The sequence below is a fragment of the Crocodylus siamensis genome, chromosome 1 (assembly GCF_052110815.1).
Source record: "Crocodylus siamensis isolate JL-2025a chromosome 1, ASM5211081v1, whole genome shotgun sequence".
Lineage (NCBI taxonomy): Eukaryota > Metazoa > Chordata > Crocodylia > Crocodylidae > Crocodylus > Crocodylus siamensis.
The window spans coordinates 57,741,980-57,764,401 of NC_143395.1; the positions used below are offsets into that span (position 1 = coordinate 57,741,980).

Genomic DNA, 22,422 nt, shown 5'->3' on the forward strand with positions numbered 1-22,422 from the left:
TGTCTTTCTGGAGGGGTATTGCAAATAATGGACAAGAAAAATCACAAGAATTATAATTATTTCACAGGGCTGTTTAGTATTTGTAACAGGGGGCCTTCCCATGGCCGGTTTGATGCTCGCCTGCCCACCTGTCTCTGGGCTAACCGTCCGCCTCTCTCTCCTGCCATGCCATGATGATAAATGATTACAATGTTACACAGCCAGGAGGCTGCCCATTTTGAACCCCGATGTTAAGGGGAACATACTCAGCTCTGTTCCATCCCTACACTGCGACCCAAGCCTCACAGATGACATCCCAGGCAGCTAATTTCAGTTGTACCCTTCACCCATTAGCTGTGGTCACCTCTCTGGGGCCTTCGGCTCCCCTTTAGACCCTGGCCCCATCTCAGGCCAGTTGGGATCCTGAGCCTCTTGCTCTTTGGGCATCCCTCACAGTGGGCCCTTCAATCCGTCTCTGGGTTCTGGCCCCAGCCTGGACCAGTCAAGGTCCCTCGGGTCAGGTCTAAGCTGCATGCCCACTTTTACTCTCACAACTCCAGGGCAACAAGTGAGCCATAGGCCTCTCTAAGCTCTGACAGGTCTGGGCATTCCCCAGCTAGGATTGTGCAGGGGCTGGAGATTATTAGGTGTCCCCAACCCACCTTTCACCAGAGAAGTAACTGGCCTGGCATTTCATGGGACTGCTGCACCACCAGCAGTCCCACCAGGCCTCCCTTCCCTGGCAGGGTGCAGTTTTAGGTCATGCCTACAACCTGGAGCTTCCTCCATCCCCATAGCCCCAGCCCACAGACCTCCAAAAAGATGTTCCTGAGCCTCAGCTCAGCCAGCTGATGTCTCTCTCATGGCTACCAACAGCAAACTGCTGCTTCCTCTACTTATAGCCTGGTCTCAAAATGGCCACTGCAGTCAAGCACCCTGCTGCTGCCTGCTCCAGTGCTTGAAGTGGCAGGCACCAACAGTGCCTTGCCACAGTGTTAAAACTATATTCTATATAGAACCCAGCACTTTTAATTATGTTCTGACAAGTAGTAAAGATTTTTTCAGTCAGATATTTAGCAGTCATAATTTGGGGTTCTATGAAGAACATTCTAAGATGTCTTATTTAAAATTATAAACTTATTTTATACAATGGAGCATTATGGATTTTGGGGGAATTCTATATAACTGGTTTTATTACATGAAATCCTAGACTGACATAGCCAATCTCAAAATAAGTTATCCTTTGTACAGTGATCTGTATTTGGCAACTCTCAGTCAAAAAGTAATTAATTTCAATTATGAGTTTTTTAAAAAAATGTTAAGGTTATTAAAATCATCTAAGCATAAAATTAAAATATTATAGGAGTCACCAGAGCCATATGTTGATTATTATTTGGATTAAAAATTATTTTTTAAAAAGGATGCTTGGGTCAGTTTGCTGGTATGGTGGTTACTGAGCAGTTATATACTTATCATTGAAATAAAACAATTGCCAATTATACTACAATTATTTATGACAGTTTCATCAACTGTAAACATATGGAAGATATTTCATTAAATGTGCAGTTTTAAAATATTTATGCCAAAATTTCACATCTTGATTTTTTTTTTTTACCAAGCTTCATGAGTAAGCTTATATGTATTTTTCTGATGAACAAACTTGTAGATTTATTCTCAGTAAGAGTGAATGGCAGTTGTAGCACTACAGTGCTGTAGTTCAATTGTGCTCAATATACGTTTTGCCTTTAACAGCCTAGATGCTTTACTTTATTCATACCTTTTATTCTTACCATGTTGTCAATCGTTTTAAAAAATTCCCCTTTCATGTATAAAGTAAATCAGCCAAAAAGGGACATCAGAAATACTGTCAATGATTAGTGCTGAATGTTGTTGGTTTATGTATCTTGACTGCATGTCTCCATCTTCACTGCATGTGACCATCTCTCTGTTTCTGTCCATTCTGTCCAAATTCACTTCCATGTTTCCAAATATTGTGAAGAACAAGGATGCTGGAGTCTTGCATTCCAAAACAAGACAGTATAAACCGTCTAAGTGCTAAACCTGGAGCAACACAGAGGTATCATTATTAAGTCAAATTTTGGTTCCAAGTAAATTGTTCTAGTTTTCTGAACTATAAATAATTTACTTTCTTAATAATGTGTTATATTCTAATTGTGTTGTTTAGTATGTCTTGTCACACTGTTTATATCTAAGTACACAATATAACAACAGTTTTTTTCATATTAACATAGTATTTATATATAGTGCACCATATTTTATTAAGCACCGTCCTTTTGACTCGGTGTGTTTTCTGGACATGAGGTACAGGCATATAGGTAAAGAAACATTGACTTTCCTGCTTTTTTTTTTTGGTTATCAACTGCAAGCCTCTGTCCTTTTATCTGGAGCTTAGTTCTGTTTCCTGCCTTGTGATGTCACCCTTTTTATGATACTATAGTTTTCGTTGAGAGAACCAGTACATAGAAGACCCAGTTATTTCAGAGAAGGTGCTCCTGATTTACAGTGGCATCTGTGAAAAGGGAGTCAGTCTCTCTATGCCTTTAAGGGTGAATTTTCCATATACAGATTTCCCTTGATTTATGCGGGTTCTTTATATGCTCATTGCATAAGAGCAAATTTGCATATTTACACCCATAACTCATTATATGTGAGGTAAATTCACTCGTGATCAGCATAGGCGCCCCCTCGCCGAAGCAAGTAAGTCTATGGGGGAGAGGAAAGGGCCATAGCCCCCTCGCCGAAGCAAGTAAGTCTATGGGGGAGAGGAAAGGGCCATAGCCCCACTCACCCCAGCTGTGGCTGCAGCAGCTCTGAGAGTGGCCAGCACCAGCTGCCTGCAGCCGCTGGGCTGCACCGTGCTCCACCTGTTCCACCTGTGCCTGGTCTCCGCTTGTCCACACTCACCTCTGCTCCTGGGCTGTGCCATGCCAAAGGCTGTTGCAGCCGGGGCTGGGGTGAGTGCTGCACCCTGTGCTGCCCAGGGCTCTGGTTGTCTGTACTCACCCCAGCCCATGCTGGAGCAGCCCTGGGAATGGCTGACACCAGCTGCCTGCACCAGGGCACAGTGGCATCGGCCGCTCTTGGGGCTGCTGCAGCAAGAGCTGGGGTGAGTGGAAACAGGCAGAGCTCAGGGGGTTTGGGGCACAGTGCAGCCCAGCTGCTACAGACAGCTGGTGTTGGCCGCTTCCAGGGTTGCTGCAGCTGAGGCTGGGGTGAGTGCCTTACCACATGCCACCTGGGGCTCTCCTTGTCCTCACTCACCCCAGCCCATGCTGGAGCAACCGCAGGAGCAGCCGACACCAGCTGCCTGCACCAGGGCACAGTGTAGCCCAGGAGCAGAGGTGAGTGTGGACAAGTGGAGCCCAGGCACAAGGGGACAGGCAGAGCATGGTACAGCCCAGCAGCTGCAGGCAGCTGGCACTAGCTGGTGCCATGGCTGCTCCAGCATGGGCTGTGGTGAGTGCCGCTCTGTTCCCCCTGCTTTGCTGCCTTGTGCAGTCCTGGGAGCGACACCCCTCCCCCACACCCTTTCCCTAGTCCTAGCCTCCCTCCCTCCATCCCTCACTGCCATGGGAACCTATGCCTATTAGTTACTTTGTAAAGTGGGTTTGCTTTATGCAAATTTGATTTATGCACCATTCTCATGGAACACATGTACTGCATATGTCAAGGGAATCTTGTATATTACATACTCATAACAACAAAGATGATTTAAACAATTTATTTTCAGTGACCTGCTATAATATGTTGTTTTGTGGGAGAAAAGATATCACTACAAACCTCATAAGCTAATTTTTTTTCCTTGCTACACTGGTGTACAGAAACTGCCCAATGGTGTTCCATATTCCTCCTTATGGTATTATTTTTATTTTACACACTTTGTAGCAGTTGTAGTCTAGTAATTTAGACAGTTTTCCTGCAAAATCAGTGTTATTTGCAGTTATGCAGGTTTCCAGTGAAAACATTTTAGGAGGAAGAAACGTTAGGAACAATGTTTACCAAAGCTGCAACTTTATTAATGTAACACTAATGGAATAAACTACAGATCAATAATCCCTTGAGTGTACATCAGCTAGCAATCACTTCCAGAACTCAGAACTATTTTTTGGACCTAACCTTCCTTTCCTCTTATCGGGGCTAAAGATGTGAAGGAAAAAATTCTCTGCAGTAGACATTAGCATACCCAGCTCTACCCCATCTTCTTTAGAGGATACCTTCCTATATATTTTTTTTCGAATTTTGGTTTATTGAGGAACTAAACCCCTGATGTGCAAGTATCTGTACTTGGGAACCTGCTGGCTTGTGCATCACAATCTACCTTACCTACAGATTTCCTGTGGTCCTAATGGAAAGCAGGGGGAAATCAACCAACTAACAGACAAACAAAAATAAAAACCCAAGGACACGCTATATTACCCAAGCCAATCTAGCAGTTATTAAAAATGTTATTTCACAGCCTACGAAACCCTGCTCCTGTGGCATGGACACTGGGGTGAGTGGCTGAAAACCCAGAGCTTGAGAGTTCAAGGTCAGAGCAAAAGCACTCATGGCACTGCCATATCTGATACCAGTGAATCTTCAAATTCTGCTAAATACCTTGTCACAAGGACACAAGAAAGAAAAGGACAGCCTACAAAAGGGGATTGGTGGTATGTCTAGCCAGGCAAAAGATTTGCTTTGATGGTTTAGAAGTTGTTGATCTTATGTTTTTGTGAGGATAAACTAGAGAAAAATAAAGTTAACCTAATTAATTTATACCTGGGTGAAGCACTGAAAGTAGGTAGGAGGGAAATGTCAAATGAGTTTTAGTCTTGGAATTCTTTTGGTTGTTTGTGAAAGGCCTGAATGGAAGTGGAATAAGGAAGACAAATACATATATGAAACTATATAACTGATGAAAGAGAGTACTATTTAATTGGTTAAGAAAGTTTTTCAAACTTTTGTGCAATCTTAGTAAGATTTTCAGTAAGCCAATCTTTCACTTGTATGAGGTGACATTCTCGTCACATTAGATTTTATTAAAGTATTGTTTTTACTTGAAAATGTGATTTAAAAACACTTTAAAAATCCTTCCCAGACATCACAAGTGCTTTTTTTCCCTGTTCCACTGATGCAGTAATTTGTGAAGGGACCATCAAAAAGATTTGATATTGTGTAGGTTGTGAGCTAGGAGCTGGTCTCAAAATGATGCAACTACCTGCCTTTTCCAAAAGACTGAACTAATTTTGTTTCCTTGCCCTAGTATGAAGTAAGGTCTTCCATTTGACAGCCCAATGCTTTTATACCACCAGACGTGAAAAAGTCCAATATGATAAAATCTTTGATCTTTGATTTAAACCCCTAATTCACCAACCCTTTCAGAAAAATAATTGTCAGTTTTTCATCTTTCAACCACACATATCATGATTTATGTAATGCATAATTAAAGCTTTATTCTTCATGTTCTCTATATTCTTTTTCTTCTTTGTTTACTTTTTTGGCATCTCATTTCACAGGCAGTCCAGAAAGGTGGAAAGATATAACAGCCAAAAACAGACTAGGAAAAGCTCTGCAGCTGAAACAGAAAGGTAGGATTGATGCTACAATGTGCAGCAACCTTTTGTCTTAATCAAATTGATTCCAGTGTTTGGAATATGACTCTGCTGCTACCCTTAAATATCACCTGTAAAATAGCAATTTATAAAAGTAAATTTATGCTGTCTTAGTTTGCAGTGTCAAAGAGTTCACATGTATATTACAAGATTGACCTTGTCTGCTATCTTGCCTTTTACATGTGTTCTATTTACTGTGTAAAATTCTTTTGGATAAATTAATTTTTTTTAAATTTAGGCCTTAATTAAAAGTTAAATATTATTGTAAATGTAGAGTGTAAATGAAATGAGTCAAATTCTGGACCCCCAAATCATGGGAAATTAGCACTGGATTTACTTCTGTAGGACTGGAATTTTGACCAAAATCTGAGCAGAACACAATTGTTCCTTAATGTAGTTTTCATTGTTTTTTCCTTCTAGTTTATTCCACTTAATAAAACCTTAATAATGATAAAGAAATCTATGAAAAACGTGAATAAATAAACAATACATTGTGTTAGTGTAATATAAAAGTTGTTGTTAAAATAACCAAGATTTTTAGAGTTTTGCATTTCTTTGTAGTTAAAATAACAAATATTAAAACATTGCCAATTTCAAATAGCAGTGTTAAGTGGACTATGATCTGTACCCTTTATTTGGTAAAGTACCTGCTTTGCATAGATTTCATAGACATTAGGGCTGGAAGGCACTTTGCGAGATCGTCATTCTAATTATAAACATATTAAAATGCACCTTTAAAAAGTTTGCAATTATATAAGGCTAATGTTGATGTTGGAAACTTAATTTTTACCTTATTGAGGTTTAGGATGTGTTAGACCATTCTAAGTAATACTGCCATGAAAATGCACCCTATTTGATTCTCTCTGCTCTGTGCACAACAAATACCTAAAGCATGTGACATGTACTTTGTGGAGCATCACTCAGTCACAGGTGTAATTATTAGATCAGGATAGCACCCCAACCTCCCCCCTCTCTGTTAGCTACAGTGCAGGTAGGGTGGCCAGTGATGCATCCCCAGAATACAGGACAGCCCCTTGGTGATGGACGGACACCCATGCCCAATCAGTGGTGAGGGGTGGGGCCATCTCCTCAGCCAGTCAGTAGCAAGGGGCAGGGCCACCACCTCTCTCCCTTCCTGGCTGGCTTGGAGCCCCTCTCTTCCTGGCTGAGCATAGCCCTACCTCTGGGCACAGCCAATAGAATCATAAGGACAAATGACTGACATGCATTTCCACCAACGAACTGAAAAACAGGACTTTTTGCTCTCGGTTCCTCTTTCAAAAATTGGTAGGGGACATAAAATTTAAACACAGAACAGTCCAATATAAAACCAGGACCGATGAGCACTCCAGGTACAGCAGGGAGGCAGATATTAGCCTTCAGAATTCACATAGCAGAAATGAATGGGTGAGTTAATTTTCACTGCAGCGCTCCCTGGCAGGGTCCATTGCAGCCTAAACATTTCCTTACTGAGTGTTTATCACAATTTAGCTTTCATCTGTGATCTGTACATTGCAGGGATTTCATAGACATTACGGCTGGAAGGGACCTTGCAAGATCATCTAGTCCCACCCCCTGCCCAAGGGCAAGAAGCCAGCTGGGGTCAGACGACCCCAGCAAGACAATCATCCAAATTCATCTTGAATGTGTCCAGAGTAGGACACTTCTGGGGGAGTCTATTCCAGACTCTGGAGACTCAGACTGTAAAGAAGTTCTTCCTATGTCCAGTCTAAAATGGTCTTCCAGCAGTTTGTGACTGTTGGACCTTATTTTCCCTAGGGAAGCCCTGGTGAACAGACATTCTCCCAGATCCTGATATACACCTGTAACAGGATGGCATCCTAGGGGTTGCTGTAATCTCCCCTGATGCCCCTTACCATGCCCAGTTAGTCTACAAAGCACCCTCAATTCTCGCCCACCATGTCTTTGATGTCAAATATATATAATAGGGAGGCTGCCTGTTCATCTCCCTGGACACGGTTTTCATCTTGTACACTGGCCCCATTTCTGTAGCGGGTGTTTCTGTGCACCTCAGCCTTATGGGCTATGTGTGGCTCCAACCACCCCTTTACCATGTTCCAAGCCTCACTGATGGAACTGATGTTCTTCAGTCTCACACTGTCTCACTGATACTTGGGCTCTCTGCAGCCCTGTCTCGCACTGCACCTCACTGGCGCTCTGGCTCTCCACAGCCTTTTTCGCTCTGCACCTCACTGGTGCTTGGGTTCTCCACAGCCTTGTCTCATACTTGTCTCGCACTGCACCTTCCTGATGCTCGGGCTCTCCACAGCCTTGTCTTGCACTGCGCCTTGCAGGTGCTCGTCTATCACTGCCCCCTCTCCGGGGCTTCTCGCTGACCCCTCTCTGGGGCTTGGGGTCAGCATGCCTCAATGCTGCATCCTCCCTTGCGCTTGGGTTGGCACACCCCCAATGCTGCACCTCCTCTGATGCCCCAGTTGGCACACCCCCAATGCAGTGACTTCTCTGGCATTCGGGTCGGTGCACCCCCAATACTGTGCCTTCTCTGGCACCCAGGTCCCCATGCTGCTGTGGACCCCCTATGAAGTCTCCTCCATCCCCTTATAGCTTCACCCAAGCCACCAGTAACAAAAGCAAACAAAACACAGGCCCCGGGCTATAACATAGATCTTAGCCATCTGGCTCCAACATTAGTCCTGCCACATCAGGGTTGCTGCATCCTTCCCCAAATCTCGGGCTGTACCTGCAGTCTGGGGTCTCCCCTCCACTTGTTCTGGGAGAGCTCCTTCCCCCCGGCTGCTGACAGGAGACTCTCCACCTGGCCTCAGCCGTGGTTTTTAAATGGGAGCCAGGCCCTGCCCCTTCTGGTCAGCTGACCGCTGGCAGACGTGGGTCACTAGCTCCCTCTGGTTGCCCTAGCAACCAACACCTGGGTAGTTATCCCAGCTCTACAAGTAGCAGGCACCTTAGTGCCCTGCTACAACACCCCTGATATACTTACAGACTGCGACCAAGTCCCCATCTAACCCTATGCTTTTCCAAGCTGAAGAGTCTGATGCTTCTCAGCCTCTCCTCATAATGGCCTGCTCTCTTGACCTCTTATCATGCACTGATTCTCCTCTGGACTCTCTCAAGCTTCTCCACATCCTTTTTAAGTGTGGAGCCCAGAGTTTGATGCAGTATTTCAGCCATGGCCTCACCAAAGCCATATAAAGCAGGAGAATGACATCTTGGGTCTTGTTTGAGATGCATTGGTACATGCAAGCCGGAGTTTTATTTGCTTTGCCAGCTGTAGCATCACACTGGTGACTCATATTCAATTTGTGGTCAGTCATGACCCCCAAGTCCCTTTCAGATGTAGTGTTAGTGAGTGAGGCACTAGCAAGCCTATAGGTATGAAGTGGGTTTTTCCTCCTGAGGTGGAGCACCTTGCATTTCTCTATGTTGAAGGTAGTCAGGTTTGTATCTGCCCACCGTGTGAGCCTATCCGGGTCCCCAGTCTATCCTGCAGTGTAACCTCGCTTCCCAATAATTTGGTGTCATCCACAAACTCAACCAGTTCATTTCTGACACCCAAATCCAAATCGTTAATGAATATATTAAGAGAGTACCAGTTTGAGGGATGCTACTCGGTTCCATCAACAATCACTCTCTGGATCTGACCACAGAGCCAATTCCCCCATTTTGCCATGAAGACATCATAGGAGTCAGCTTTTTTGAAAAATGAATGACAACAACCTCTCCCCACCCCCCCATCCAGGTGATGCATCACCTGGTCATAGAAGGAGATGAGGTTGGTCAGGCACAACCTACCCAAAATGAAGTTATGTTGTCTGTCTCTCAGAATGGCGTCTACTGTCAGCATGTTGTTAATGGATTATTTGATAATTTTTTTCCAAGATCTTGCCAGGGATTGAGGTCAAACTGATTGACCTGTAGTTCCCTGGATCTTCCTTCCTTCCTTTCTTGAAGATGGGCACCACATTATTCACCCAACCTCTTTGTTTTCAGAAAAAAAATAGGGAAAAAAAGGAAATTACTGTACTGAATCATGATTATACTCTACTGGTATATGGTAGGCTCTAACATTTTTGTCTTAGAAAGAGACATTAGAAAAGGTGTGAGACAGGTTTCTGGTAGGCTGTGTGAACAGAAAAAAGAAGTTGCATATCTACTTACATTATAGCCAGGTACAGACATTAGACTTTTACCAGTATAAGTTCTTGGAAACTGGTCTATATGCATAACAGAATAGAAGTTCAGCACACAAACGGCTTTAAAAATGGCAGAACCTGGTCTAAGATCTAAGACCCCACCCCCAATTAAACAGTGAATTCTTGTTTTGTTCACTATCAATTTAAAATATGCCACTTAAAGGAAACTGTATGACTTAGAACAATTTCACTTCAGGCTTTTTGAATGTCTGTACCTAGCCTGTGGCTGTTGAGCACCTTCCACTGAATGAAAGATAGAAATTAATTTTACTTTCAAACACTGATTATAATTTATGTAATATAATAAACAATCAACTGGTGGAATTACAGAGCCCACAATTTCTATGATACTCTGTTCTTGGCCTGACTATGGTGATGGTTTGGTTTGATTTGTGTTTTTGGAGGTTTCATTTTGGTTTATATCCGAGTAAACAGAAATAATGTGCATTATACAAAAAATCCTCTCTATATTTGAGTGCATTGGATTTTTGCCATTGATGTAAGCAGGACAAGGATTTTTTTCCTGTGTTCAGAAAAGAAATTAATGCTTCATTAGACTCTCTTAGAATTCTTAGGGGATGTCCACTGTACATTCTGAGTCAAAGGCTCCTGCTACATGTTAGGTATATTATGCAACTACCTGGTTAATCATGCAATGATTTAGACTGGCCACACATGCCAAGAGTGGCCACACATGCAAAGTAATTATAACACAATTAACTGGTTAATCATGCAATAAATTTAGATCAGCAACATGTGCAAAATAATCATAAAAAGAGCCAACCAGCAACAAAGTTAGTGCTTGAAAATGTGTAACAACTCTATGGCTTGTTTCTGTCCAGCTTTAATTAAAACATGCGGCAGGGCCCAAAGTGACACTTACGTTTTTTCTATAGGAAAGCTGTATTTACTTTTTTACCAGTAAAATGGGAAGCAGCTGTAAGTATTTTGTTCAGATTTTACAAGGTAACTTAGATGTGTGTAAGCATGAAGACAAGTACAGATGGACATAATTTCTCATGAGTTCCAATTGGACTGAGATTAGATTTTTAGATGATAGTACTAGGGTTAGAAACTGGTAAGAGAGATGCTGTAAAAAAGTAATAGGGAGCTAACAGGAAAGAAAGGGACAATAAAGGGATGGAGCAGGTGAATATATGGGTTAAGAGCTCAGTGGGAGACTAGAATATAAGGGAATAGGAGTAGTCAAGGAAGGAATGGAAGTAATTAGGAAAGCATAAAGGAAGAGAAAATGAGAGAAACTCGGATCACCTGCTATTGCCTAAAGAGGAGGCAAGAACACTTGAGATTTGAGCTGTTGCAGCTGGGTAGGAATTGGCTTGCAGAGAATGTTAATGGGGAGTCTTTTGCTGGATTTACGCAGGTACTTTGCAAAAAAACGCACTCCACTTTTACCTCTAAGAAGGAACATGTAATTATAATATGTATTGTGTGTCTGAAACGACTTGCTTCTCTTGCAGTAAGGTATTAGACAATTTCTGAAATGTAAACTTTCTAGAAATATAAAAGCTTTGGTGCACAAAACACAAGACATAAAATGTTTACACATTCAGTTAGCTTTTTTTATGTCTTTGTGAGCAAATTGGCCCACCAGGCCATTCTATCCAATCTGCAGGGCTCCTAAAAAATTCAGAAAATGAATCTGCTCCTGGCTGCCGGTCAAAATGAGCGGAGCCAGGGGCAGTAGAACCCAGGGGGAGCCTGCAGCAGGACTCTGCAACCCAACCCCACCCCACCCCACCCTCAGCCATTTCCCTGCTTTCATGCCCCCGCACTGCTCCAGTACCACATGGCTCCTGGTGGCATGGCTGGACTGAAGAGCATGGGGCCATGCCAGGACACTCTCTGTGTGTGTGTGTGTGTGTGTGTGTGTGTGTGTGTGTGTGTGTGTGTGTGTGTGTGTGTGGGGAGGGAGTGTGTGTTTGTAGGCTGAGTCACACATGCACTCCCACCCCCTCACACTGCCATACATTCAGACCCCCCGCATGCACACCCTCACACACCCCAGCCACCCTGCCCCCCACAGTCCCCCACATAGCCACATACACAGCCACATGCTCCCACACCCACAACCCCCACACCTATCCACCTCCCACAGACACACCCACAGACCCCCACAAACCTATACCCACCCCCAATGATATACAAGAGTGAGACTTCTATATACTTTTAAGCTATTACATACAATCACCTCTATGTGCTCTATACACACACATGTAAACCATATTGCTAATGCTGTTGGGGTTGCATGAGTGGCAGGCTACTGAGCTGCTCGCACCATGCTTGCAGCAGGGGAGGAGAGATGGACAGCTTGCACTGCATACATGACAAGGGGGGGGAAACTGAGCTGCTCAGGCTGCCTACACAGTAGAGGTTCGGTCTGTGGCCCACCACCATCCAGAAGTTGGACAGCCATGGCATAACCTCTAGCATTGTACGTTATTTAAGTGTGGGATTATGGCTCATAATGTGATAAATTCCTTTCCAGTTTTTCAGGAAGTGGTTCTCACAAAGCAATAATAGCCAAAACTTAGTGTCCTATCTTCTAATAATGTCTAAGACAGCAGCAGCAGCAGCAGCAGCCAGTTTGTTGAAAAACTTGGCTAGCGGTAGGGATATTGCTCATGTATTTTATAAAATACCCTAGAAATTCTGCTTAAAGGAAAGAGAAATGGGTTTGATGATCCAAAGGCTAAAGGGATCATTGAACTTCCTGGGCAAGTAACTTAACCTCTAGACTATTACAAATAATGAGAACACCTGCAAAAACACTACCACTTCCTTTCCCCCTGGTGATTGTGTTTCAGAAGAAAAGGAGTGAATCATGCAAACAGGACACCAGAATCCAGGAGGTGGCTTCAGACTGGGAGAGAGGTGAAATTTCAGAGGCATCCCAATCTTCTGTGGGTGTGTCTACAAGTGCAAAGACACCCCCACCTAGGCGGGCATTTACACATGCAGACATGTGAGAGCAGATTTGCTGCTCATAGCAGCAGTCTTCTCCCCCTACTGGTCCTGCACCGACCTCCTTCAGATGCCGGGGGGAGCTCTAGGCTCCTCTTGGGTGCTAGCCCAGGTGCTGGCAGGGAGCACAGAACCAGGAGATAGCTGTCTCCTGGTGGAGGCTGGGAAATTGCCCTCTGGCCCCTGGAGCTGTCTGCTGCTGGGTCAGGCTCTACCATGAAAGCCCGGGCAAGGACCACATCCCTTTGCCCTAGCAGCAGGGAGCTCCCAGCCCCCACTCCACAATTGCAATAGCAGGTCTGGGAGAGTCTTATCACTCAGCCCAAGGTCTACTGTCCTGGGGCCCAGGCTGGGAGATTCTTATCTGTGGAGCACAGGTTGAGAAATAAGAATCTCCCAGGCCCCACTCTGTGATCACAATTGTGAAGCAGGGGCTGGGAGCTCCGTGCTGCCAGAGCAGGGGGAAATTGTCCCCACCCAGGCTGTGGTGGCAGATCTTGTCCCAGCAGCAGACAGCTTCTGAGGGCAGGGAGTAATCTCCCACCCCCTGCTGCCCAGTCGGTCAGGAGCACATTAGAGCAATTACTGGTTAGTAAGCATCTGCATGTATAGACAGTGATGCTTACTGCGCAGTAGTTTGCTCTAACCTTGAGTAAAGTGAATGTGTCTTAAATTTAAGCATATCTAATACTCCTCATGCTAATTGTTTTGAATCCTTTTTTGTACACCTAACTCTCTCCAGGCATTTTATAGGAACCATAGATGCTAAAATCAAGTTTGTGGATTCCACTTAATCTACACCAAGTGTCTAAAAATTAGGTGTAGTTATTTTCAACATTTTAAGTCTTTTTGCAGATCTTACAGTTACTGTCCAAATTGTACACCCTGCCTAAGATTCCAGATAATTAGTTATGGTGTTAGGATGTGTAACAGGCTATCATGTTTTGTATAAAGTCCTTTAATATTTTATACATGCATGAGTTTCTAAGTAAATGACTGTAACTTAGCAAATTAACAAAGATGAAACAAACAAGCTCTTTTGAAAATGTTGACAGAAATGAACCATTCTCTTTGAAGATTTCACTCTAAATTAGTCCTTAGTGGGCGTATCTACATGTGCATTACTGCTGTGTTGTTATTGCACATTAAGTTTAGTACCTGTAATAAGAAGGTTCTACGTAAATGCACAGTAGCAACAATGCAGTCTTTTTGTGACACTTAATGCGCAGTAGATTATTTCTACTGTGCATTAGCACATTAGCACACAGTTTTTACCATGACATACTAATGCTCAGTAGCATTAGTTTACTATGCATTAAGCATCTTGTGTACACATGCCCAGTTTTGATAGAACAGACTATGAAGCAGTTAAGACTTTTAAACCTCCATAGCACGTTTGGAGCAAGTAAAAGCTCTTTTGTATATCCATGGCCCTCAGTGTTCCAATGCTTTGTTGTCAAATGTCAATGACTTCTCTTTACCAATAACTGAATCAAGGGATTGATTCTGTTGCTACCAGAGAAACCCAGAAATGCTAAGTACCGTAAAGGAACAAGCTGAAATCTTTGTCCTTAACATTTTTGGAGTTTACCAGCTAAGGATACATACAGCAGATTAATTTTTAAAACTCCCATGCATCTGCAACATGTTTAGTTTTCTGTGCCAATGGTGGGGTGCAGGGCATGGGGCTGCGGCACAGTGAGAGCCAGGGCCTGGCAGCAGCAGGGGGAGCAGAAATGTGGAGTTGTTCCCTCTCGGTGACAACCATAGGTGGTGGAAAGTGGGGCTAATGGGGCTTATCCCTCCAAATGCAGGGCAGTGGTAGGGTCACAAGGAAGCCCAGCTGAGGGCTTCTGGTGGCTACAGCAGCGGTGGGGCAGGGGGAGGGGCAGGTACTGCCAAGCCAGCAGCTCAGGACTGAGCCACAAGTGGCTTAGGGAGTGCATGTCCTTGATCTTCCTGGGGTAGGGTGGGCAGCCATTGTGGGCTGAGGCTGTGCCAGGATTTTCCTGGTGTGGGGCGGATGCTATGCTGGGGGCAGGCAGCAGCAGCACTGGAAGGGAGGCTACCGGGGGGGGGCAGCTGAAACTACCCCAAGATTCGCTGTAGCCAGTCCACCTGCTCCCCCTTCCAGCGCCACTGCTACCCACCCCCAGCATAGCATGCCCCCCTGCCAGGAAGAGCCCAGTGCTGCCCCAGCCTGAAGGGGCAGGCCACCCTGCCCTCCTATGCAGATCTAGAGGTACGCGCCCCCAACACCTTCCAGGATGTGTGCAGCAGCAGGACCTGTCAACACCTCCCTGTGCCCCCCAGATGAGCTGTGGCTCTGTCCTGTGCCCCATCCCACCAGGGGTCCTGGAGGCTCCATCACCTCCAGCCCAACAGTGCAGCCAAGGCTGGCTCTGCTCTGGCCTCCTGCTCTGGGCCCCCCCAGGTGGTGCAGGGCCAGGGCCAGTGCTGATGTGGGGAGACAGCTGGGGACAGTGGATTTGTTGGCACCAGCACCAGGCAATGATCCCGGGCCTGGGTGAAGGGGCAGCTGCACGGGTGCAGTGGGCCCCAGCCCTGATCCTGGGCCTGGCTCAGCTCTACTCCCTCCTGATCCCTGCCTGGTCCCAGCCCCAGGCCCATTCCCTCTTCCTCTCCCTCTCCCTCCCTCCTCTCCTGCTTCTCTCCCCATTCCAACCCCTGCAGACTTTCCCACCGGGGGTGGGGGGGAGTGCACATATGTACTCAGCCTCCCTCAAAAAGATTTTCTCCCTCCGCTTGTGGTGACAAAACTTACACATCATCAGTGCTTCCGTGTAAAGTTATTTGAAACTCTGATTTTGTCTTATAGTGGATGAGACTGTAAACCAGGGGTGGGCAAAATACATCCTGCAGACTGGATCTGGCCTACAGATGGACAGCCTCAAACTCACTGGATCTGGTGCACAGACAACCAGTGGCTCCAGCCACCATGTGGTGCCAGGTGGGCAGGGGAGACTGTTTTTGGCTCAGTAGCATCAGGAATCAGCTGTGAACCCATGCAGGGCTTCCCCTACGGCAGCCAGGTGGCAGCATCAGCTGTGGACAGGTTTAGGAGCTTGGACACAGAACCTGATGGCAGCATCCACAGCTGGCTCATTACTCTCCTGGTGTGGTGGATGCTCCTACCTGGAGCCCTGACTCAGAACCTGCCAGTGGCATCAGCCAGGGACCCAGGCAGGAGCTGCTGCCATGCCGGGCAGACGTCTCTCTCTTTCTCTCTCCCTTGTCTTTTTTCTGTCTCTCCCTGCCTCCTTCCCACCCCCTCCCTCCAGAACCAGGCCAAAGCTGAAGTCGCCACCTGCCCAGCATGGCAGTAGCTCCTTCCTGGGTCTACAGCTGAGCCTCATGGCTCGTGTAAAACTACAGCTTTGGCTGGGCTCCAGAGGGAGGGAAGGGGTATGGGGGAGGGGGGTGGAGACAGAGAGAAACACAGAGAGAGACACAGAGAGAGAAGAGAAGAAAAGAGAAGAGAGAGATGCAGACAAACAGAGACAAGGGAGACAGAGAGAGGAGATAGACAGACAGAGAAGAGAGAGACAGATGAGGAAAGGGAGAGACAGACAGATGTGGCCCTCGACAGGTTCCCAAAAGTCATTAAGTGGCCCACCAGCTAAGATTTTTGCCCACCCGTGCTATAAACATTCAGTTGAAATTTGATTTGCCTCAACCCTGCACTGTTTTTTCCTTCCCTCCCAACTTTGAAAGTGCCAGTATTAAGGTTGACTGTGAAATTTTAATTTAACCTCCTGTATGTACATGCATTATGGTACAATGTTTAATTTTAAATGCTGGCTTTTTTTCGTCCATAGGACCCTACCTCAGGAAATACTATGAATGGCTTGTGTTCACTTTTTTTTTCTTTCTTGTTCAGCATGTGCCACCTTCCCTTATTTACTAAACAAGGTATACAAAATTCACTCTGAAGAGAGAATAATTAATTTCTGCAAGTCCTTTTTTAGTTCATTGAGCACTGGTATATCTGAGTATAGCATAGGATAGCTGCATAAATACCAATGTATTTATTTTTACAATATTTGTGAGATAACACCATTATTCAAATGGAGAATGGAATGAAGAAAGATTAAGGTCAGAACTATTCACTAATATGGGTGTCCAATTTGAGATAGCTCAGACTCTGTTTTTCACAGTATTTAGCATCATAAATAAGACACCCCATTGACTATACTTGCAGCTGTGACTGTTTAGCATTTCTACAAGTCAGAAACAATGTCTCAAAAATGAGGAACACAACATTTAATGAGCCCTTGTGATTTGCTAAGTATTACGTAAGAATTCTTTAGCAGAACCAGGGAAAGAATGCTGTTCAGGTTTCAGCTGTCTGTCCTTTGAGGGTGAAGTTACATGCTGCACTTATAGTAAGGGCACTTAAAACATAAGCATGAACATGTTAAAGCTTGTTAACTCATGCTAAATGCCCTCTGAGTGTTGCAAAATTCTGCCACATAAGGCAAGTTTTAAGTTTGGGCCAGGCTACCAAGCTCATGTTAAGGTAACTTCAGTCTGCTATGCAGACATAAAACAAACAATTTGCAGCCCACAGTTTTTGCCCAGCTCCAGGAGAAAGGCTTCTCTCTGGGGAAGGCTGGGGTACTGAGATCAGGTTTTGGGAGTGAAGGTGGGGTCAGCAGGTATTGGTGGAGGGCTGCCTACAGCACAGCTTATTCCCACCACCCTCTCTCCAAGACAGGAATGCAGAGGGAAGACATAGCCTCCCATGCATCTCTGCCTCCCAGCTCCATGCTTCTATAGCTGCAACCCCTCTTCCCCCTCCACCCGCTCTGACCCAGAGTAGGGATAGAGCTCAGGTGTAAATGTAACATGTAATTTCACCCTGAGGCAGTCTTTTCTCTTCCTAGTATACCTTCTTCTTTACTTCATTTTTTCCAAATAAAACAGAAGTCCTACAGGAAACAGTTTCCATCACTGCCCTACCCTGCTTCATCCCCAGACGATCTATCCTATGCCCTGAGGCATTCATTTTGAGGGGGGAAAGTCCTGTGATTATGCATGTGCAATGTTACTCAGCCTTAAGTCTGGCATTTCCTAAGTTTACAATGCTCGACTGCAGCATTAACATAGTTTTCATATATGTAATATCCAAAGTACCGAAAAATCATGCTGAAAAAGGAAGATTCCATCATGCAGGATCACATCATGTGTGATATCAACATGTTGAGAATCACTATGACTGCTATACTGGCCTTCGCCACATGGGCTAATAGAGGAACTGATTGCAGCAGTAGGTTGTCTATCCTTGTGTGGGCCACACAGAGAGGAATGCATTGTATTAACACTGGTACAAGTGGAGTGGGAGCCTCAGAAGTGATGTGTTCCATTATAGGTCCCATAAGGGAATGTATTCTAATGGGCTCGGAGTCTTCTGACCATTCCCCATGCACCTGTCCCTCTCTGTCCTAGCTTCTCCAATCTAAACCTGTTGTAAACCTCTCTTACACACTGAAAACCCTTTTTACTCCCTTTCTACTTGCATACTGATTCTCCATCTTCTCTCTTGAGGTTTCCCAGGCCTGCCCCAAGCAAGTTATTCAGCAGGGTTTCCCATCCCAGTTCCTTTGCACAGGCATTCCTATTCCTGCCATGCTCTTTAGTTTACCAGTTCCAGTCTTCCCTACCACCTACTGGCTTTCAGCACTCCCCTTTAACATTTCTCTGCAGTGACTCACAGTGTCTTTTTCCTCCAGCCAATTGCAATTTCCTTCCCAGTGGACTGAGGTCAGTCTTCTAATGCAGCCCATTGCAGCTTCTAGTCTCAGTTTCCCTCTAATTGCCTCTCACCACCAATTCTATTTTCAGACAGTCTGTCACACCATCCTTATCCCAATATGTTTCTTTTTTCCTCTGCTTTTCTGTTAGGTAGTTTTCCCCATGCCACCAGTGCCTTTTGTGGTGTGTAGAGTAGTCACTAAAGGTGCCTATACACATGCTTTGATGTGTTCTAATTAGATTACTTGAATGTGTTCTGCATTCTAATTAGAATGCTCTAGCATTGCTGTAGTGTCATATGTATAAATACTTGCAGGTTTTGGTAAATGAGCTTTAGTTAAAGCATCCCACAGCCATTTTTAAATGCATGGAGGCTTAATACACATGTTGCTGCTGTGTTTTAATTAGAGCAGCTCTCCGGGAACTGCTCTAATTTAAATGCCCCCTCACCCTCAACCACATATAAAGACACCCTAAGACAGGAGTAGGCAATTATTTTGGGCAGAGGGCCACTTACTGAGTTTCAGAATGCCATTGAGGGCTGCATGACAGAGGGCTGCATGACAGAATGACATTGAGGGCGGAATGCCATTGAGGGCTGCCCAGGGCAGATTAATATTAATTTTCTAAATTTTTTAGGGGCCCCGTGGGCCAGATAGAATGGCTTGGAGGGCTGCAACTGGCCCCCGGGCCACATTTTGCCCACCCTTGCCCATATGTATGTTGTACATTCAGCAATGACCCTATTTTGCAGTTACGGAATAAGTCCTTCTGTGCCTTAGGCTGGAATATGCCTAAAATTATAATTTAACAAATGATAAATGTGTAAAAGTTTATAAGCAGACAAAGTTCTTTGGGTGAATCTGATATCTTTTATTAGACCAACTTAAAAGGTTGGAAAACAATTATTAAGCAAGCTTTTGGGTTCAAAAGCCCTTTGACAGGCTAAGGAAGTTTCTGCAGTTGGTGTGTGCTCTTCCCAGATGGAGTGAAGAGTAAAGAAGCCAGAGGCTGGGCTGGTCTGCATACAAGACAGGCAGTCAGTGAAGATGCAGAGTCAATGGGTGAGAGACAGGCTGGGGGGAGAAAGAAGTGGGATGAATAGTGGAGAGATACCTGGGGAGTCAGATGTCAGGCAGGTTATAATGTGTCATAAATCCAATGTCTATGGATTTTTAGTCCATGATTTTTAGTATCCAGGAGGTTGATGCAAGTGGAGTTCATAGACTCGTCTCTGGGAAGTGTTTTTTAAGTTTTCTTTGAGGATCAGGACTGAGAGATTGGAGAGAGAGTGGTTTTCTTGTGAGAAATGTGCCCCCACAGGTAACAGGTAACTGGGTATTCCTGTCTTGGATAGATTTCTGGTGTGCATTCGCTCTGGTGCGCAGTTGTTGTTTGGTCTCTCCTACATATTTCCCATCAGGGTATTTGGTGCATTGGATGAGATATGTTACATTTCTGGAGGTGCAGTTGTAAGATCCGGGAATGCTGATGGCTCTGTTGTGGGGTGTAGTAATTGTGGGGGTGGTGGAAATGTGTTGGCAGGTATTGCATTTCTTGTCATGGTATGGTCTGGATCTATTTGGTGTGTTCTGGGTGTGAGGAAGTTTGCTTCTGGTGATGAGATTAGTGAGGTTCAGTGCTTGTTTGAAGGCTAGGATGGGTGGCTCTGGGAAGATCTTTTTAAGAATAGGTCTCTTTCTAGTATAGGTTGCAGTTGTTTGAGGATTTTCTGTACGGGTTTGAGGGTGTGGTGATATGTCATACCTGTCTTGTATGCAAACCAGACCAGCCTCTGGCATCTTTACTCTTCATTCTATCCAGGAAGAGCACACACCAACTGCAGAAATTTCCTTAACCTGTCAAAGGTTTTTTGAACCCGAAAGCTTGCTTAATAATTGTTTTCCAACCATTTAAGTTGGTCTAATAAAAGATATCAGATTCACCCAAAGAACCTTGTCTGCCTATGTCCTTAGACCAACATGGCTACAACCTACATCCCTGTAATTGTTTATAATGAGCACATGTACATTTTGCTTGATTATAGCTAGGTCAGATTATTATGGAAAGAGTATAAAGCACATCCCTGACACACAGACCCTCTCCCTGCCAAATTCCTAATTCCCATGTTGCAAAAACCCAAATAGTTATTAGAAAGAGCTCCTAAAGATACTAACTCTGGAGGAGCAGTATAATTTCCTCTCAGCCATGTTCTCAGAAATGGATGAAATGCTTTGGCTGAAATGAATAATAATAAAATTAGCTCAGCATGGAAACGACACTGCAAGAATGATGATTGATAGAAGTTTCCACCCTTGATAAATAAGGGCAGTATGTTACCTCAGTTCCTCTGGGAAAAAATGGGAATATCACCTTGACTGAGCTCAGCTGTGATCTCAATGCTATCAAGTACAGTGGAGATGCCAGCCATGTTGAAAGAGGACAGTCTTTTTAGAAACCCTCTGAAGCATAAGATTATACTTTTTTATCTGCAAAGGTGAAATTTTAATTTATGAAGAATTACGGCAAAAAATAAACATAAATTACATTTCAAATGTAACATATACCTAAGATTTAAGTTTTAACTCTATTGAAAGTTTGGACCATATATTATTCAAGTAGTATGATCTATAAGAATGAAAATGGTCATCATTAATGAAAGGAGGCCATGTTGTTAAAGCACCACATTTTAAGGCATTAAAATAATTGGACTTGCACATTTTTAGAAAATTTATTTCATATTTATAAAGGAGGTACAGTTATTTTGGGGAAGTTATACTTTTTACACTTATAGTAAAGTTGAATCCTTGATTTAACTGCAGTTCATCTTTAACTGTTGGCCTCTGAACTATATTGCTTCTCAAGATGTGGCCTCAAGTTCAAGCTCCAAATAATTTATGAGAGTTTTGAATGAGAGCAAGAGAATCTAGTCCTAAATGGATCAGTGTAATCGGAGCTCCAAGAAATAAAAAGGGAACTTGTAAGTGTATATTGTGTAGGAGTTGACATATTTATGAGCAGTTTCTTGTTTATGTTGTTATTTTTAAGACATAGGAAAAGTATCCAGCACTGTAGTTTAGAAATCTGGAGGAAAAAAAAGTAAAATAAAATAGTTAAAAAGCTCAGTTCAAACATGTCCTAAGTGTCAATGCATTTTACAGTATGACACAGTTGTGAGACTAGGAAAAAATTAAAAGGGCATAATTTGTTATTTTTTAAAATTAATTTCTATCTCCTGACCCACAATAGTTGAAACCATTTATAATCATTGAAATCAAGTATTACTTTAATGCAGTTTTCATTGTTATCCCTGTAGAATTCTTTCTCTAATGTAGGCCTTGTTTCAGCAGGATACTTAAACAGATGCCTAATTTTAACACACTGGGAGGCCAGTGGGATTCTGCAGGGGTTTAAGTACCTTGCTGCTGTTAGCTGTCATCAAATTAATATTTTAGTAGCAATTAAAATGTGTCCTTTCAAAGCATGTATTTTAAGGTTAAAAAAGGCATTAATTACATACTTCATGGCAGTACTTTACTTTATTAAAGCATTTTTCCTGAAGTATACCTAGGCTATATGCAGATGTTCATTTCTACTGGAAGATTTTTCTTCCAGTAGAAAAATACCCTGGAAATTGGACTGTGCAGATACTCATCCAGCCCCTGGGCTGGAGTACTTCACAGTCAGACTCTTCAGCCAGGGTCCCCTAGAGGTCTTCTCTCAGGGCCTCCCCTGCCCTTAGGAGAGCCTATTATTTGACAGCCTGCCCCTTGCCTATGAAGGGGACAGGCCCTCAAGTAGTATTTGGCAGCTGCTGAAAAATCATTAGCTACTGGAGACAGCTGGGGATAGTTCCTGTCCTGATAAAATTCCCTCAA

The 22,422-nt window shown here is 44.1% G+C and overlaps 1 protein-coding gene across 24 annotated transcripts in view; it reads left to right on the forward strand.

The window, feature by feature from the left end:
* Nucleotides 1-22,422, forward strand: part of RIMS1 (regulating synaptic membrane exocytosis 1) — a 564,390-nt gene that overhangs the window by 394,514 nt on the left and 147,454 nt on the right. For 16 of the 24 annotated variants that reach the window (XM_090034763.1, XM_090034770.1, XM_090034846.1 and 13 more), the window contains one exon: nt 5,496-5,567. In XM_090034763.1, the coding sequence (XP_089890889.1) occupies nt 5,496-5,567 (72 nt within the window). Of the gene's footprint in view, nt 1-1,978; nt 2,057-5,495; nt 5,568-22,422 lie in introns of all 24 variants that reach the window. The other 8 variants (XM_090034746.1, XM_090034752.1, XM_090034757.1 and 5 more) reach the window with 1 other exon arrangement.